The 16,614-nt window shown below is 38.8% G+C and overlaps 1 protein-coding gene across 2 annotated transcripts in view; it reads right to left on the bottom strand.

Moving 5' to 3' along the window:
* Usp53 (ubiquitin specific peptidase 53) overlaps positions 1-16,614 on the bottom strand; it is a 52,149-nt gene that overhangs the window by 14,484 nt on the left and 21,051 nt on the right. The window contains exons 3-14 of one of the 2 annotated variants that reach the window (XM_057793598.1): positions 15,431-15,523; positions 13,991-14,125; positions 11,078-11,191; positions 10,916-10,998; positions 8,990-9,095; positions 7,792-7,938; positions 6,926-7,075; positions 4,963-5,125; positions 4,394-4,543; positions 3,385-3,528; positions 2,368-3,100; positions 477-553 (exon numbers count right to left, since the gene is read on the bottom strand). In XM_057793598.1, the coding sequence (XP_057649581.1) occupies positions 477-553; positions 2,368-3,100; positions 3,385-3,528; positions 4,394-4,543; positions 4,963-5,125; positions 6,926-7,075; positions 7,792-7,938; positions 8,990-9,095; positions 10,916-10,998; positions 11,078-11,191; positions 13,991-14,125; positions 15,431-15,523 (2,095 nt within the window). The remainder of the gene's footprint in view (positions 1-476; positions 554-2,367; positions 3,101-3,384; positions 3,529-4,393; positions 4,544-4,962; positions 5,126-6,925; positions 7,076-7,791; positions 7,939-8,989; positions 9,096-10,915; positions 10,999-11,077; positions 11,192-13,990; positions 14,126-15,430; positions 15,524-16,614) is intronic. The other variant, XM_057793599.1, reaches the window with a different exon arrangement.

Genomic DNA, 16,614 nt, shown 5'->3' on the forward strand with positions numbered 1-16,614 from the left:
CAGTTTTGGCCAATAGCTTAGCAGAGTAAACCCAGACAGTAAATCCTAACAGAGATAGAGTAGGTGGAGTCAAAGAGATGCCATGTAGCCTCTGAAGGAGAAAGATACCAGAACATTACCTGTAAGCCATAGCCTCATTGAGATACATAGATTAATGGAAATGGGTTAATTTAAAATGTAAGAGCTAGCTAGGAATACATATAAGTCTTTGGTCAAACACTGTTGTAATTAATATAATTTTTGTGTGATTCTTCGGGTCTGGGTGGCTAGGAAACGGAAGAAGTCTCCGTTTACAATGAACAAGATGTGGAAGTGTAAACCAAATAAACCTTTCCCTCCCAAGTTGCTTGAGCTGTGGTATTTCATCACAGCAACAGAAACACTGACCAAGACATAGGTATATCATAACAGCGAACAATAAATCATTGTAATTCACTCTTTACTGAAACCATCAGGCATATAAGTGCAATTTTTACCTTCTGAGTGGTCTTTGCTCTGATGAGATATACACTCCACACTGTTTATATTTAGACTGCTCATCTTGATCTGCTCACTGGAAAAGAAAACACACACACCCAAGCACATCAGGTATTGTGGATTGTCTTTTTTTTTTTTTCAAGAAAAAGGAAATAACATTTGTTAAAACATTCCTGCATGCTATTGTAAGAATTTAATATAATGTTTGTCATTGTTCTATCTTGTTTTACAGTTCAAGATGACCTAGAACCCACAATCCTCCTGCCTTTGCCTCTGAAGCGCTACAATTAGTGGCATGGCTCAATGCATACTATTTAATGTATAGCTTACAAACACCTGAATGTAGTTAGACTCCTTATGATGAAAAATTGGTTTGTAAATCAAATTAATTTGCCCAATAATTAAGATGCACATTTCTGTCTTTAGAAAGTCCTGTTCTTTCTACTGTGTGTTACTGCATTTCCAGAAGTGTATGAAATTTAGTGCTAAGAAAAAAGTTCCTTTAATTCTAGATGAAAACAATTATTTTAGCGAAGCATAAGCAGCTGAATTGTATAAACCTAATTTTTTAAAAAATGAATCAATGTGGTCAAGCACTAGGTAAAATTAAGTATGTTTTTGAAAAATTAAAAACAGGAAAAAGTAGTAAGAATGATTCTAAGAAAACACCCACTAGACTGAAAGCAAGCATATTTGGGAGATTACAGAGAGGAATGTACTATTGATAACAATAAAAAATTATGTATTTAGAGTTAATGAACTGATCACAAATTTATTTTGCTCAATTACTTTATATTTGCTTCCATCCCAGAAACTATCCAGTTCTGAGATACAAATGTGTATGTATGAATATGTGTACTGACAATAAATATATATATACAAAAATATATATACATATGTAATATAACATATATTATCTCTGACACATATATTTTATATATAATATAAATAATTCAACAATGAATTAAAAAAATTCACTAATCAGCTTAACTAAAATACCAATTTAAGTCAACACTTTAAAGCCTTTACTAAAAAATCAACAGCTGAGAGGAAAAGCTGGCTCGACGGTGAAGAGCACTGGCTGCCCTTGCAGAGGACTAGTTCAGTTCCCAGCACCCACATGGCAGCTCACAAGTGTCTCTCACTCCCGGGCTCTAACGCCTTCTTCTGGTCTCAACAGGAACCACATATATTTGGCGCCAGACATACAAGCCAAACACCCCCGCCCCCACAAAACCAAAATGAGTTTATTTTTAATAATCAAGTTGATAATAATGAAAATAAAGCTATACATTTGTAGTTTTCAAGTTTTCTAGAAACAGAGAGCCGTTATTTTGGAGTCAGGAAATAACTATTCAAGTTGACAATATGTGCTGTCAAACAAGCTGCAATATAGTAAGTAAGTCTCTTCACTCTAGGTTCACATCAAACAGAAACCTGTAAAATTACTTCAAACAATTACCAAAGAAGATGGTGAGTGCAAGGAGGCAGCACGGAGGAAGACGGCTTACCGTCTTTACAAGCAAATCAATACAATTAAATAAAAGCATATATCTCACTCGCCTAAGTTCAGTCCAAAATTTACATAACAGTTTTAAAGCAGGAAAACATCTCTAAAAAAAGATAAAGAGGGTCTGGAGAGACAGCTCAGCATTTAAAGGCACTGTTTGCTCTTCCAGAGGACCAGAGTCGGGTTCGCAGCATCCCTCTGAGGTTTGGCTTGTAAGTCCAGCTCCAGGGGATTCACTTTTGGCCTCCATGGGCACACACACAGTAAAATTCCCACAAAAAACCCACTATATTATATACACACAAATAGAAAAATAAAATTAAAAAATAAAACAATAAAACCCAAAGAAGAGTGAGGGAGAAATTGTTGATCTCTATTACCTGAAGGCTTTAACAGCAGCGGTCTCCGTTACTGCCCCACTTCCATCAGTACCAGGTGAGTCCAAATTAGCAGATCCATTACTGACATGATCGCTGCTTTCATACCCAGACTCTGTCCTTTGCATCTGCCAGCTGTTGCCAGGACCTCTGCTCTCTGCGGTGCTTGTATTTTTCTCTGCTCCTTTCCCATTAGTTTCAAGGAAACTTCGGCTTCCTGCTTCCTGCTTCATTTCATCTTCGTATATGGTCATTAACCCCTTCTGCTTTAGGTTTGCTTTTGGCCAGTTATTGAAACTCTGATCCTTGCTATATTTAGGTCTGTTACTGACATCTGACTTATGCCTAGGACTATGCTGCCTTTTTTCACTTTCACTAAAAACACTATCAACATTTAATGTTTCTCTCATGGGTTTCCAGCCACGGTGGCGGTTTTTAGTCCTGCTACTGCAGCTGCTTCCTTTGTCCCTTGAGTCTTGACTGCTGTCAGTATCATATCCAGTGCCACTGTCACTCCTAGCCTTGCCTGTTGTTTTCTCTCCAGGAACAAGAAGATTCTGGGATTTGCTTGAGCTTAACGGTTTCCCAGAAGTGTGGCTCTCGTGGGCAGCTCGGTCATGTTTGCAAGGTCCTTTGCCTTGGCTATGGTAGAGATGGGGGTTGCCCTGTTGTCTAAAGCCATCCAGGGCAGGAGGTGATCCAGATTTGAGAGGTGAGATGTCTTCATCAACCAAATCTTAAAAATAATAATAGCACATAGACAAGCTAAACAACTTGTTGGAAATGCTAAACCCATCACATGTAAATAATAAAAATCAAAATATATCAAGCTAAATCCATCACATGTAAATAAAAAAATAAAAATATATCATATTTTTCTATTTAGTATAGAGACATTCAAGAAATCAAACTGACAAACATGCAAATATATAAAATGTAAATATACTACAAAACTCCGTTTTAAAATAAGATTTTTGCTGGTTCTTTCTAAAGTGAATGCTCCAAGAGCTAACTTCTTACCCCTGTGCCGGCCTGTGTCTTTCCTTTGTCCCTTTTCCAAATCTTTTCGTTGAGAAGAAAGTGCATTTTTCTGTTCAATGGCTTTGAGAGCACATTCTCGGGAAATATCTTTTATCTTTTCTCTTTGATCATTGCTTAACTTAACTGTAAAAAAATATTCTTATAATAATACACAGCATTTTTTCAAGTTGTTCAACAAAAGTAAACCCTGAATTAAAAAAGAAAAAAAAAAACTATACTTAAAAAAGTCATGGAGCAGTGAGATGGCTCAGTGGGATGGGGCACTTGTTGCCAAGCCTGACAACCTCAATTCAATCCCTGGGACTCATATGATAGAAAGAGAGAAGCAATTCCCCAAAGTTGTCCTCTGACCTTCACACACACACACACACACACACACACACACACACACACACACACACACACACACTGTGTCATGCACATGTATATACACAGTGTACACACTCGCACATGCACACACAAATGTAATTTTAAAAAGCAAACTACATAAACTCATTTTTATGCTTAACTAAATGTTCAGCATGATTTTTCTTGACATTGGAAAACCACATTCTCTTTGAATACATTTTATATAGTATTTAGGGAAAGCATTGTAAATAAAAAAAGATGAAAAGTGCTATTGAATAAAGAGGAGAAAGTATTTTCCATGTTCTAAGTATTCTTATTTATTTAAATCTCTGAGGCAGGTACCATAACAATCTCCAATTCGTGTGAGATATGAAGCTGGTCAAAGTTTACAAAGCTGTGTGACTTCATGCTGTCCTGTGCCACTGCACAGGCTACCTTGAACTGGTCAGTCGAACTATAACTCTCAGAGAAATGCATTCACAAAAGGACACACATCTATCTATTATTTTCTTTTCCTGAGCCAGGCAAGGCAGTTTAGCCTTTCTGTTCAGTTCTTACCAGGAGATACAGGTTCAGTAAGTAAGTAAGTAAGAGCGCTCAATTGTTTATGAACAATGTACACGGGGCAATGGAAACATACCTGGTCCTCGCCTTCCGCTTGTCTGCATTTGAGTCCGATTAAATGATGACGTATCAGTTTGAAGTTTGTGATTTTCTCTTTGTTTAGCCTGACCACTAAATCCATTTTCCTTTGCATTATCTGGTTTGTAACTGATAGGCTTTCCACATCCTTAAAAAGACAGTTAAAGATGCATCATTCCTTTCCTTCCCATTAGAATGTTTAAATCACCTTTTCGCATTTTAAATACTCTAGATAAAATAACTTAACGCTTACGGGGCTGATACCACTCGGGAATTGTACGCTTTGCTGCTTTGAACTTTCTGGTCACTAAACCATTTACAATCTCAGAGTTAACCCCCACCTCTTCTGTGTTATGGGTGCATCACACTGGGTGATTCCTAAAAGGGCTTCTGAGGCTACTGACAGGGAAAGGTTTCTTTAAAAGATCAACAAAATACAGTAGAATTATTCTGAATTTTACTTGACTGAAACTCAATCTTAAAATATTCTCAATATTCATGCTACATTCAGCATTAAATGTTAGTTATTTTATAGTAGAAAAATCCAAAAAAAATCCAAAGAATTACCCATATTTTCTGCAACCGATTTGTAATGTGACCAGTGGACAACCTGCCTGAGTGCGTCCTCAGTCGAGACTGCTGTGCCATCTGGGTTTGCGTAAAATAGCAAAAGTGGCTGTAAGTGGCATCGTATGCACTTGGAGACTACATCTTTCCATCTGGTTCCAATCTTTAAAGAAAAAAACACAAAATATAAACACGAACTAATTCCTGAAGTGTGCAACACAAACAGGCAGAAACTGAATTAATTCACATTTCAAAGGCTTTCAGGAGCTAACAATTCAAGTACCATGAGTAATTTTAATAACTAGCCCAAATAAAAGTTTTACAGATCCTTTTTTTTCTTCCAGATTCTCATTTTTAAAAAATTTGATAGGCAAGGGCCAATGAGATGACTCAGGAGTAAAAGACTCTCGCTGCTAACCCTGATGCCTTGGGCTTATTCCTCAGGACCCACATGGTGGAGAGGGAGAACTGACTCCCATGGACTCTCCTCTGACCTCACACAATACTGCAGCATGTATGTTCTCCCTCCCCACATATACATACAATAAACAAATGTAAAGAGGCAAAATGATACTTTCTGTACTAATATTTAATAATTAAATCTTATTTATATACACATCTCAACCTGTACCTGCCTGAACTCATGGCAATCATAGTTCAGCTTGTCAAGGGCTGGAGTTACAGGTGTGAGCCAACATGTCTGGCCTAACACTAAATTTTAAGCAGCTTTTCATATACATCACTGACTGACTTTAACAAAGCATCCAAGGCAATTCAATAGACACATATAAAAGAGTTTATTCAACAAATGGTGCTGGAAGGCTGGACAGCCCAAAGAGAAAGCAACTTCCACCCAAAGTTCATAAAAATAAACATCAGCTCAGGAAAACTAAAGAGAAAATCTTCACCAAACAAACTCAGAGAAGAAAAAAAAATGGAAAATGGTCTTCATCAACTTAAGTAATAATATCTGTTTTGGAAAGATGTATCATTAGGAAATGGAAAGTAGCCAGGTGTATTGGCACATTCCTTTAATCCTAGCACTAAGGAGGCAAAGGCAGGGAATCTCTCAGAGTTTAAGGCCAGCATGGTCTATATCATAAGTTCCAGGCCAGTCAGTGCTACTTAATGAGACTCTGTCTCAAGAAGAAATTGAAAGTAAACGTATAAATAATAAAGGACTTGTTCATAAACAAAAAAATCCTAGAATTCAATAAGATATTCCAATTTGAAAAACTGGCAGAACATTTGAATAGACAACACACACACACAGTCACAAACACACACACAGTCACAAACACACACAGTCACACACACAGTCACAAACACACACAGTCAACACACACGGTCACACACACACACAGAGTCACAAACACACAGTCACAAACAGACACACAAACACACAGTCACAAACACACAGTCACACACACACAAACACACAGTCACAAACACACAGTCACACACAGAGTCACAAACACACAGTCACACACACACACAAACACACAAACACACAACCAATAAGCACGTGAGAAGAACGCTCAAACTACTATTAACCACAAGGAAAAACATCTAAACATTATAGTGAGATGTTTTATTCACAGTATTCCAAGAGCTAGTTTGAGCTACATAGTAAATTCCAGATTAGACTGGACTGTAGTGTGAGGCACTGTTCCAAAAAAGTGAAAAATTTATCAAAAGATATAACATATATGATCTAACTCCTTATTGTATAGACACAATTTGAAAGGCAGCGCCTCGAACTGTCTCTACCCTAAAACATACTATTCTACAAATGGACTGGATTAAAACTTAAGTTGCAAAATAAATTAAATTTTAAATAATTTTAACAGTAGCTTATCTTTACATTCATTAATCTAATAATTATAGTTATCTTATAATTGTTATTATGTATTTCTAAAATGTAAAAAGGTACAGTGATTGCTGCAGTTAGTGAAGGTCTCACCTCCTTCACGTGTGCATCGTCAAAAAACACCCACTTGGCGCTCTTGGTATGGAAAGCAAAGGCACAGTAGTGTCGGCTGGTGTAACAGATCATCCCAACAAGGTGAAGCTCACTGTCTGTGGCATTTTCATCAGTCACCCTATAAAAAAGCTATTTAAAAACATTAATGTATATTTACTATTGTCTCTTTAAGAAGAGAAACAGTGAATGACAGATTTGAATTACTATGAAAGTATCTCACATACAGCCTGGCCTTTGCCACCATTCTTCCCGAGGCACGGCTGACACTGAACTGTGTGTGACAGAGCACTTCTAGTCTGCACAGAACCTTAGGTCCCACATGCTGAATCCCCATGCATTAGTGCAGTAAGTGTCTCTAGCAACACACAAATGATACTTTACCTAAACCCCAGATGTGAGATGACGTACACATTCTCAATTAGATAACACATTGGAAGAAACACTAAAGTATAACTATTTAAAATCTTAATTGAAACAATAACAAACTCAATATAGCAATTTTTAAAAGCAAGTATGTATCAGGGAGAAAAATACATTGATTAATTTTAAACCTTAAGCCCTTCCTAGATTAGTATTTATCACATTCATGTCCAGTGATATCGATCATCATTCCAAGGAGAAGGGGCATGAGATGGTTTAGTTTGTAAATTGAAAGTTATTTCTAGTCTATGGACAAAGGTATTACGCTTTGCCTGCCTTAAAATCATCTTCATCAGGGCACATCTGGATATCAATATTTCCTCTAAAAGATTTAGGTTCTGATGAACAAAACTAAAAATCATGATATATGAAACATCAGAAAGGAATTTAAAGGCAGCAGGGAAAGGAACAAGGAGTTGTGATACCCCAGGAAGGTAGAGATGTGTGGCTAGACTTCGAACAACATCTTCAGTTAAGTCAGAGTGCTCAGAATCCCAGACTAGTCCAATGGTAACAATCTCCGGGCAATTCATTAAAACACGGCGAATTTTTATTTTTTGGCCACAGTTACTCTAGAGAAAAACAAATGCAAAGAACGAGCCTTTAAATTACCAATTACTATATATAGCTTATATTATATAATGAAAACCAAAGTGTATCTGAAATTTGTTTTTTCAGTTTACTAGAACTGAAACAGTTAACTTCTAACCAGCTATTTGTCTTTACTCATTAAGCAAGAACTTAATTTTAACACATTTGGTATTTTTAGATGTGTTAAAACAAATATTCATCCTGAAACAACAACAAATGCAGGAAGAAAACCCTCAAGGTTGCTAGCAGCTAGATGGTGTGGTGTTTAGGAGGCTGAGCCAGCCTGGACTATGGCATTACAATCTGTCTGAAAATATTGAAGTCATTTACAATACTATGGGGGGAAAAAGCTCATTTCTCACATTTACTCAAAGTAACAACAAAAATGATTCCTCTGCAGTCATATGATAAATTTCAGCACTTTATTATAAAAAATCCAATCAACGCACACTCTTAGTATTCGACATCTGCACTGGCCAGCCCTCGGGGTTCTGACAGGCTATGTCCTCAGCTGCAGCCACTAAGAGCACCTCTTGTGCAATTCACTACGTTCCCTTTAAAAGGGCCCTGCCTACCTCCCATCTCTCTCTGTTTGCTTCTCTCTCCTCTCCTCTCCTCTCCCCTCCCCTCCCCTCCCCTCCCCTTCCCGCTTTTTATGCTCTCTTTCCCTTAGTAAAAACCCCTCCATGTGAACTCTGCCGCAAGGCATCTTTCTCACGCACGCTGCTTATTTGACCAGGAATCAAACCCGGGTCACAGCAGTAAGGGCACCAAATCCTAACCACTAACTCAAGTGATCTTGGTTTTGGCTCAATCTCCTAGCAGCAGGGACTACAGATGTGAACGTAGTTAAAGAGTTTTAAAAGTAACAGTGCTAAGATAAATAGCTCATGTGATGTAACGTTATCTCCAATATCATTAAATAAAGAAAAATTTTTATACATGTACAATCAGTATTTAAATGATAATTTCTGAATGCCCATTTTCAAGTTTAGACATAGAAGTACACTACCATCCTCCAAGTATACTTACAGGACACTTCCGATAGTCATCTGCTGTATTCGCTGCTTGCAGCAATTCCGCAAACATCTCTGGTTTAAATCGCTCATGCCTTTCCATCATTCTGTCAACTTCATTGCTACAAAAAAAGCAGGAGTCTTAATCTAGCCTAGCCTATAAACTTACAACAGATCTATAAATTATACTTAAAAATGGGTATTAATATATACTGATAGGTAAGAATTACTTTTCTGTCTGAAAACTTAACCATACAATAAAAAATTTGGAAGGTATATGAAATATTAAAGACAAATATAGAACCCTATGAGATTATCCCTTTTGATCCAATCCCTGTTATCCAATTTAGCCAAGGCTGGCCTAAACTTCTTGAAATTCTCCCAAACACTTGGTTTACAGGTCAACATGTCCAGCTAAGCTATTGTTTAGGACTTCCTGGACGAGGATCAAACATTCTGTATGGAAATGGTCCTAATGTAAGTGTTTTGCTTATTCTATTAATTAGTAAATAGGAATTTGAATTTAGATTCTACCCTAAGGAGCACAAAATTGAAGAAAAGTTTCTTTCTTAGCCCAAAGTTCCCAAAGGCAAAGCTAAGCATTTCAGCTGGGGGATGCTTAAGTCACTTAAGTGCTGCACTTGTGCCTTTCGCTTCTACTGTGAACACTAACGGCTGTGTTAGAGCTGGGACAGACATTTTCCTGTATTACTGCGTAACTGCCCCCACCTTTGAAAACATCAAGGCATGTGAAACCTTAAGACAAGTCTTCTCTTTTTGAAAAGCATTTTCAAAAGGAACTGGTGAAGGTCAAACAGCATCACTACTTTCCATAGACGTTTCAGTTCTACTTGATGGTAGAGTATATGCTTCACAGCTCCATGGTTTAAAATTCACAGTATTCAGTACCCAGAGGACTCCCTAACACACTCAACAGGTAAAGAACACACCAAGAGTCTGATAAGCATTCAAACTGCACATGGCAGTTTTATAGTACAGGGTAACTGTTCGTTTTGCAATCATATGTGGGTTTCAATCTTAATCCACCCTCCTGCCAGATAAATTTACCAAATTAAACTTATTAAATTGATAAAGGACTTGCAAGTAACTTCGACTGACTGATGTTACATAAAATCTAGGATAGGTTTTTGTATCTTATATAGGTCCCTGTTTCATGAAGAGGGAAAGAGAGGAGCTGGCAGACAGGCAGTAGGCACGGCAGTAGGCACGGCAGAATTTTAAGGTGACTCGTGAGGTCTCAAATACAAGAACCTACATAAGGATGATGTCCATGCTTTCCTTTCTTTTTACTTCATCCCAGCTTTCACCATCATAAAGGAGACAATGAAAGTGGTGGGAACCACGGCCAATACAAATGGAACATCTTAGTAAAGACGAGGTAAAGGGCAGCTCAGTTACCAGCGAGTGTCTCATTTCTGGCTCATTCACAGTTCCAAAAGTCTGCTATAAATATAATCTGTACATTTATAGTATAAATTGTATAAATTCTGTACATTTTATTAAATGGTGCATTTAGTCTGAAATACTCCAAAATCTGAAATTTTTTTGAGTGTTGAAATCATGTTATGAATGGTAAATTCTAAACCTAAGTTTATGCAACAGGTCATGCCTAAGATGCAGAATCTCTATAAATACTACATAAAATTAGCATCAGATTATGTATATAAGGGAGGTATTAAACAAATGAATCCCATCTTTAGACTTGGGTTCCACCCCCACGATACTATATATTACATATTTGCAAATATTCCAAACCAAAATTTGAAACTTTAGTCAAGCACTTCAGGTAACCTCTAGCTGAGAGGACACGTGACAGCGTCACAAGGGGACGTGCATACTATGTTATAATTATGCAGAATAAATGTCACTGCGCGTAAACGTGCTCTTGAACTCTTTGTTGAATGTGTCTGAGAGGTCTTACCACAGGGCCGTTGTAGAAATGTACCGCACGAACTCTGTGAAGGGCAGAGGGTCTGAAGACGCTCCACAGCTGCGGCACACGCACTACAGGCAAAAACACAGGCTTACTCTATCAGTCTCAAGACAGAAGTCTGGGTCTAACCAGATAATCAGGACACTTCACCTGTTCATACAGAGTCATGGCAAACTTCTGATGAGTGACACAGGATTTAGATGTGCACATGTCTGCATCCCTGCTTGGCACCAGGTGAAAATGAATCCTTGCCAATATATTTTCCTAATTAAAAAAATTCAGAAAACACAAATGAAACAAGTTGCTAAGTTGCTCATCTTGCAGAGAATACTTTGATATATAACTACTTTTAACCAAATCCTTTCCATGTGTAAATGCATCAATGTCACGAATGCTTTTCAATTTTCCTCTACAATCACTTCAAATGTTCAAGTATGCACCTTCTACAGTACTAGCTTTAAAAAAAACTAATGAAGCCGGGCAGTGGTGGCGCACGCCTTTAATCCCAGCACTCGGGAGGCAGAGGCAGGTGGATCTCTGTGAGTTCGAGACCAGCCTTGTCTACAAGAGCTAGTTCCAGGACAAGCTCCAAAGCCACAGAGAAACCCTGTCTTGAAAAGCCAAAAAAAAAAAAAAAAAAAAAAAAAAAACAAACAAAAAAAAAAACCTAATGAAAAAAGAACCACTTAAAGCCTTATTTTAAATACCAATCAGTGGTTGGTGGTTGTTGTCTAGAATTCAATATCAGAAACATTTCCTACATTACCAGCATTCTCTTAATAAGTAAAATCAGGTAAGCATTTTTAAAAAAGTGTATCTATGTGAGCGCACGTGTGTGAGCGCACATGTATTAGCATATGTGTGTGTGCAGATGCATGTGCATGTGGAGGCCAGAAGACAGCTTCGAGTGTCATCCTTAGGAACACACACGGCATCCTTTGAGACAATGTAAAACACTGGCCTGGAGCTCACCCATGAAGCCAACGAGCCCCAGAATCTCCTGTCTCTGCCTTCTTAGCTCTGGATTGCAAGTGTGTGTGAGCATGGTGGGCAATTTTACATAGAACTGAGAAACTCGGGTCCTCAAGCTTGTTAGGTAAACCAACTCAGCTCTGTTCCCAATCCTAATTACTGTTTTATATTCCTACTTGAACCAAATAGTCTATATAACTTAAGGGACTCAGTGGCTTTAATTAGACCATAATTCATGCAATGTCCTTTGCAACAAATCAATAAAATTTCAAATTTATACCATGGATCAGTAAATGGCAATCTTTTTTTTTTTCCCTAAGAATACATCTTTTACTTGCTATAACCCTTGGTACACCTCCTTCAGGCAGGGAGTCCTAACATGAACTATTCTTACCTACCCACTCTGAGAGCTCCTGACCCATGCCTAGTCAGACAGACTAGATTCCCCATTACAACTCAACTCCACCCACATGGGCCAGCTTTACCCATCTCCATTCCAAACACCTGGTCTCCTCTCTAGTGAGACTCCAGGTTCCTGTGCCAACTCCACGCATCCCTACTACCCAAAGACCACACTCTCTCTCCAGGGAAGAGTACTAGACTCAAACCAGCAATGCCACCTACCCCCAAAGCTTGCTGAGGATCGTGTAGCCAGCGCCTGCCTTCCAGCCCTCCACTCCTGGCCTTCCTCTTCATAGAGTGATCCTACACAGTCACCATCAATCCCACCAGCACCCACTACCTGAAAGACTCCTGGAGATCGACTGTGAGCATCCTAGGCCTGTACAGAAGGTCTGCGGCTGTTCTAGGTAGGAAATATACTTGAACTCATTAGCACAGCAAAGACCTTATCAACAGAACACCAATAGCACCGGCATTAAGACAACAATTAGCAAATGGGGCCTCAGGAAACTAAAACATTTCTGTAAAGCAATGGGCACCATCACTCGACTAAAGAGGCAGTCTACAGAATGGGGATAAAAAACTTTACTAGTTATACATCTGAGCGAATTAGGATCTAGAATATATAAAGAACTCAAAAAAATAAACAAAAAAGCAAAAAACCCAATTTAAAAATGGGCCCAGAACTAAACAGTTCTCAGAAGACAAAAAAAAAAAAAAGGCTGAGAAATACTTTTTTTTTTTTTTTTTTTTTCCAAGACAGGGTTTCTCTGTAGCTTTGGAGCCTGTCCTGGAACTATCTCTTGTAGACCAGGCTGGCCTTGAACTCAGAGATCCACCTGCCTCTGCCTCCCAAGTGCTGGGATTAAAGGTGTGCGCCACCACTGCCCTGCAAGAAACACTTTTTAAAAATATTCAACATCCCAGTGTAGATCTCTGTATCTGCTTCCATCAATTGCTGGATGACGGTTCTATGATGACAATTAAGGTAGTCATCAGTCTGATTACAGGAGAAGGCAGTTTAGGTGTCTTCTCCACTATTGCTTAGGGTCTTAGCTGGGGTCGTCCTTGTGGACTACTGGGAATTTCCCCAGCGCCGTGTGTCTTACTAGCCCTTCAATCACCCTTCAATCAAGTAACTCAGTCCTAAGGCTCATGGATCATTGATAGGGTGTCAAGGCTGTAAGGGCCACAAACAGTGGACAACCACAAGGACATATTGTCTTTTGGACACAACAGAGCAGTTCAGTTGCACACATGAACTCAGAGATTTTAACAGAACAACAAAACCTGAGCAAACTGCAGCCACATCAAATCTCAGCAATGGAGAGGGGAGACGTGAACAGAATCCCCCTCGCCAGTAGCTTTAGGCTGTTGTCAGCTGCTGGGACAGGGGCTGCTTCCTCCAGGAGTAGGTTAGGGGAGTCAACCGCCCCGGTAAGACTACACACACAAATCGGCCTTGAAACATTAAGAACAAAATAGGACACAAAGTTGGACGGTTGATATATAAGTTATATATAAAAATATAAGAATTCTATGTATATTTTTATAAACTAACATGCAGTAAAAAAAATCAGTAAATAGTCAAAACCCAGTATACAACATCAAACACAGAATGATTTAAATTTGATCTTGAGGATAAACAACATAAAGACACTAACCAGTTCATTTGTCAGAGATACTTACAAAGCACTCGGCAGCATCGTCCATGAGGCCAAGCTGAAATCTCTGCTCATCTTTGAAGCTTTCTGCAAGAGCATGCCTTATGTTATCTGAGGGAAGTGCTTTTTCTCGACTGTGTTGAAACTGTGCAAATATTGTCTAGAAATCAAAAGTACATCAGTAGGTCTAATGCCAACATTACAAACACTTTAATAATTTCACAGCAGAGAAATTCAAGAGAGCATAACCATACCCAGAAATGAATACAGAACAGTTAGTCCTGAAATTCCATACAAAGTTAATTATTCGGGAACTGAGGAGATGGCTCAGAAGGCAAAACACTCACTTGGATACTGGAGTCTGAAAGTCTGAATCCCCAAAAACCACACAAAAAATCTGGGTGGGCATAGACTGCCTGCAAGCAATCCCAGTATGCAGAAGGCAGGGATAGGGAGTCCTTAGAGCTAGCTGGCTAGCCTGACTCCCCCAAACACAGCTCCAAGTCCAACTAGAGACCCTGCCTCAGAACAACATGGAGAATGACTGAGGAAAGCATCCGACACCCAAAGTCACCCTCCCCACCTCCAACTCCCAGCTGGGGTTATAGGCAGATCCAAATTCAGGTCCTCATGCTTGCACAACAAACTGAGCCATCCTCCCCTCCTCTGCAATAGCCCTATTCTGGAGCCGCCAGAACTCCCCCTTCCTCTGAAGTCCTTCTCTCCCCCCCCCTCCCCAGCTCTCTCGCTTGCTTCTGTGTCCAGACCTCTTTGGTATTCATTAAGAAACATTTTGAAATTGTTTCTAAATCTACCTGGAAGGTTCTTCTCCCACAAGGCCCTTTACTGAACTCCATCACCTAAGGCTCAAGTCAAATGTCAACCTCCTAAATACTTCCAGTTCTTTCTCTGGTTAGTATTTCCTCCTCGGCCATTCACGTTCTTTTTTATTACCTAACATACTCTCCATTTGGCATACACATTGTCTCCTCCTCCACAAAAGGCCATTAAGGCTCCATGAGAGTGGGGTTCTGTTGTTGTTTATGTTAACAGGTTCTCACTATGTATCTCAGGGCAGCCTTGACCTTGAAATTTACCTGCTTATACATCCCACGTGTGTGAAGAACAGGAATTGTCACAAATTGTGCTCAGTGAATTAACCCAGGCTATACTCAGTGCATGAGGCCAGTAATGAGAGCAGCACCCAGAGCTCAGTAATAGTGGAAAACACATTCATTAAAATGAATAAACAGCAACTACAAACCAAAGTATCCCAACAGTTTCATATTGCTTAAAATATCAATCTTTAATTATCTTACACAAAACTAGAAGACAAAATCCTGTGATATTTTAAGCATTCATTTTCAAAACTATGTCATTTGACAATGAACTTCAGTCCTAGTCAAACGAAGCAGCCATGAAAATGAGAATTTTGGAGGACCAACAGTAATTACTACATAGTTACCTTCAATGCACAAAATATGCAGGCATCGCCCTGACACACATGTCCAGTCAGAACTCTCAAGCTTCTTCGGAATATATCTAGCTGCCATAAAACCTAAAAAACAGATTTAAATGAAAAACAGACTGAGCTTGTTCTCATTATGAAACAAGGGCATATTTTGACATTTTAAAAGCATTAAAATAGTAAATGACTTCTTTAATCCCTGTACATAAATGGACTTGCATAACCACTAGAAACAATGGGAAGCACAAGACTACACAGAAGAAATTCCTACCGACTCACATGAAAAGCCACGGCGGGCACAGAGCTCGAGAACAAAGTTCTCAGTTAAGGGTCAGGACAGACAGGAGACAAGGGACACTACACGGAGAATTTGGCCGAGACATGAAAGAGGAAGAGGTCATAATACTTAGCACCACCGGAAGTCTGGGAAGGAAGTATAATTAGACTTTAAAGCCAGGATGTACTAAATAGTGGTCAGTGCGTCCTGCCAAGAAGAATGGGTATGTGTGTGGTCGTACGAAATGAAAGCGGCCCGTGGCAATGGGGGCGTGGTAAAGAGGGAGTCGAGCAGCGAGCTGAGTGCATTTGCTGTAATTACTCTTTAGACACTTGCTACTAAGAGAAAGGCAGACAGCCAAGTGTCAGTGTTGAAATAAATCAGTCCACTAACTAAAAGCCATGTTTGTAAAACCTGAATTCTACACAGTGAAATAAATAATGCTACTTGTCTCATACCGTTCTTGTGAGGATTAAATAAACAAAATGTAAAGGGTGTACAGCAGGGCCTGACACATAGCTGGTCCACAGTAATTACACTAAAAAAGTTCATCAAGATTCCCGGCATCTTTTCGTAATTTCTTCAGGTAATATAACTTATAAAAACCAACTTCAAACATCTAAATTCTCGACAAAAGAACAAGATATTAGTAAAAGTTTAATAAAAAACAAAATGAATGTTTTACAAAACACTTGGTAGTATTTAACTTTCTTACATATTATCTCTAAGCATATCACAAAAATACAAGATTGATATTCATTTTCAAAGGTCTCAACCAAGACGAGGAAGATTAATGATAGCAAAATGTCTAATAACACAAGCTCCGAAGGCAGAAGTCCTGGGCTCCAGCTCTGGCTCTTCTGTTGAGCAGCTCTTGAACTGACAATGTTTACTGTAGCATCTA

This window comes from Chionomys nivalis, chromosome 18, assembly GCF_950005125.1.
Source record: "Chionomys nivalis chromosome 18, mChiNiv1.1, whole genome shotgun sequence".
Classification (NCBI taxonomy): domain Eukaryota; kingdom Metazoa; phylum Chordata; class Mammalia; order Rodentia; family Cricetidae; genus Chionomys; species Chionomys nivalis.